The 2,627-nt window shown below is 54.8% G+C and overlaps 2 protein-coding genes across 2 annotated transcripts; both read right to left on the reverse strand.

Moving 5' to 3' along the window:
• Window positions 1-417: 417 nt before the first annotated feature.
• On the reverse strand, window positions 418-837 carry DQ04_14481000 (hypothetical protein; the record flags this gene model as incomplete). The annotated part of the gene is made up of 1 exon (XM_009317145.1): window positions 418-837. The coding sequence occupies one exon, from the start codon at window positions 835-837 to the stop codon at window positions 418-420; it is 420 nt and encodes a 139-aa protein (XP_009315420.1).
• Window positions 838-1,950: 1,113 nt separating this feature from the next.
• On the reverse strand, window positions 1,951-2,532 carry DQ04_14481010 (hypothetical protein; the record flags this gene model as incomplete). Its single annotated transcript, XM_009317146.1, has 1 exon — window positions 1,951-2,532. The coding sequence occupies one exon, from the start codon at window positions 2,530-2,532 to the stop codon at window positions 1,951-1,953; it is 582 nt and encodes a 193-aa protein (XP_009315421.1).
• Between the last annotated feature and the right edge of the window lie 95 nt (window positions 2,533-2,627).

Raw genomic sequence — 2,627 nt, forward strand, 5'->3', positions numbered from 1 at the left:
AAAACGGACGCCACGGAGATAGTAATGCTCGAAGATGAAATTGACCGGTGTGTGTCTGAGATTGTTGACGACGTTATTGCCAATGAGCGTGCTTTCCTCAATCCTGAGCCAGAAGGGATGGACATCAACGACGTCCCTATCGATAATGACATCACTTTTTCTGCACTCGAGTCGGAACGCCGGCAACGCATGAAGGACCCGGTGGCCCAGAAGAGGAACAAGGAAATTATTTGGGAGCTGGAGGACAGCATGAACAACCGTGCCGCCGCGATCGCGCTGGAAGAGTTTGCTAAGATGCGTGTCTTTATGGATCAGGAGCCAGAGGGTGTTGCGCTGTATGATATCGGCCTTGACGTTGACCCAGACTTCAGAAAAGCTGAGGTGGCACGTTACAAGCTGCTAAAAGATCCGCAGTACTCACCGAAGAAACTGGAGGTGCTGGAGGCGGCCATGAACGACCGCGCACATGAGCTTGCCAGGGCCGTCCTCGCAAAGGACCGTCAGTTCCTCGACCCTGAACCGGAGGGCGTACCGCTGGAAGAATTGCCGCTTAATACAGACCAAGAGTTCAACGAGCTTGCGGTTAAACGTCGTCAACTGAAGAAGGCAATGGCGAAGGGCAAAAATCTGGAGGCGCTTCATGCGGTGGAGCAGCTTATGATTGGTCGTGTGAAAGATATGGCAAAAGCATTCCTCAATGAGAACCGCCAGTTCTTGAATCCCGAGCCAGAGGGGGTGCCGCTGGAAGATCTGCCGCTGAACGCCGATGCGACATTCCGAAAAAAGGAGAAGGAACGTTTGGAGGTTCTCAAGGCCTCTGCCAGTGACCCAGAACATGTCCGCGAGCTGGAGGATGGCCTGCAACTCCGCGCATGCGAGATCGCAAAGGCAATGCTTGGGAGGGAGCGGGCCTTTCTTGAGCTGAGGCCCTTCGGAGTACCGTTGGAAGATCTGCCACTCAATGCTGACGAGAAGCTCAGAACTCTAGAGAGGAAGCGGCGGTTTCTGCGGAATTCTAGTCTTCAGCCAGTGGAAGCGATTCGCGCGTGCGAGGACGCCATCGCGGACCGAGTTAACAGTATTTCAAAGCAGTTCCTTGATGATGAACGTGCATTCCTTGATCCTGAGCCCGAGGGTGTTTCACTGCGGTACCTTCCGCTCAATACTGACAAGAACTTCCATGAGATGGAGATCAAACGGCGCAAGCTGCGCCGAGCTCCACTCACAGGAAGTGAGGAATCCGCTATAAGAAAGCTGGAAAAAAAGATGAATTCTCGCGTGCACGCGATGGCGAAAGAAATGGTGGCGAAAATTCGCTCAGTCCTTGACCCGGAGCCGCTCGGCGTGCCGCTTGCCGACATTCCACTGAACGCTGATGAGGAATTCCATCGTATTGAAGAGCTCATCCGTGAGCTGAAGCAGGAGCCGCGGGAAAATGATCTGGCAATAAAAAAGCTGCAGTCACAGTTGAAGGAGCGTGCCGTGGAATTGGCTGGGAAGCTGCTGGATGAAGAACGCTCGTCTTTTGACCCAGAGCCGTTCGGTATTCCATTAAGGGAGCTCCCACTGAACACGGATAGACCGCTACGCGAACTTGAGCGTTTAAGTCGGAGGAAACGCATGGCGTTTCTTGATAATAGCGCTGAGAAGAAGAATGTAGAGGCGCGCATTTTTGAGATCGCACGCAATGAACTTGTTGGCGATCGCGATTTTCTCCAAGCAAATCCTTGGGGAATTTCCATTGAGGATTTGCCCCTTGACACGGACAACGCCTTCCATAACCTGGAGCTGGAGCGGTGGGCGTTGAAGAAAAACCCGGGGAGCAACCCCGGTGCCATTTCCGATATTGAGGACTTGTTGAACGATCGCGCATTTCAGTTGGCAGTGGATTGCATTCAGAAGGAGCGTGCGTTCCTTGAACAAGCGCCGGAAGGGGTTCCTTTGGATCAGTTACCGCTTGAAACCGACGGCGTGTTCCAATGCCTGGAGCAGGAGCGGCGACGACTGCTGCGTAACCCGGAGGCGCACGCTGAGAAAATTGCGACCCTGGAACAGAAGCTCAATGAGCGTGTGCACCTCCTTGCACTTGAATACCGTGGCTGGCAGGATCCTGAGTTCCACGAGGCCAACAAGCACGTCGCCGAGGAGTGGCCGCGCATATGCGAGCTGTATCCTGAAGGCCGTTATGTGCCCCTGGAGCCGGAGAGGATCTCCTTGGGCGACGTGGCATCGGGTCCTGTCAACGCCAGCTTCTTGGCACCTTTCATCGCCGCTCTGGGGCGCTTCCCTCCGCTGGTGCAGCAACTCATCGACACCAAGAAGCACCCCGTGAACGCGCCGTATTCTTTCATTTTCTTCGACCCCAACAGTAACCCGGTGCGTGTCGACATTGATGACCGTGTTCCTTGCGACGCGAACATGGAGCCGAAGTTTACGCAGGTGCCGCATCGCTCGTGGTACCCGCTGCTGCTTGAAAAGGCGTACGCCAAGTTTGTCGGAGGTTACGCCAGGCTGGATCAATGCACGCCCCATGAGACCCTGCGGGATCTGACGGGCCGGCCGGTGTCTCACCTTCCTTTGGAAGACAAACGTTCTGAAGGAATAAAGATGGGAGACTTCAGGGCGGC

Source organism: Trypanosoma grayi (assembly GCF_000691245.1).
Source record: "Trypanosoma grayi strain ANR4 Tgr_1448_V1, whole genome shotgun sequence".
NCBI classification, from domain to species: Eukaryota; Euglenozoa; class Kinetoplastea; order Trypanosomatida; family Trypanosomatidae; genus Trypanosoma; species Trypanosoma grayi.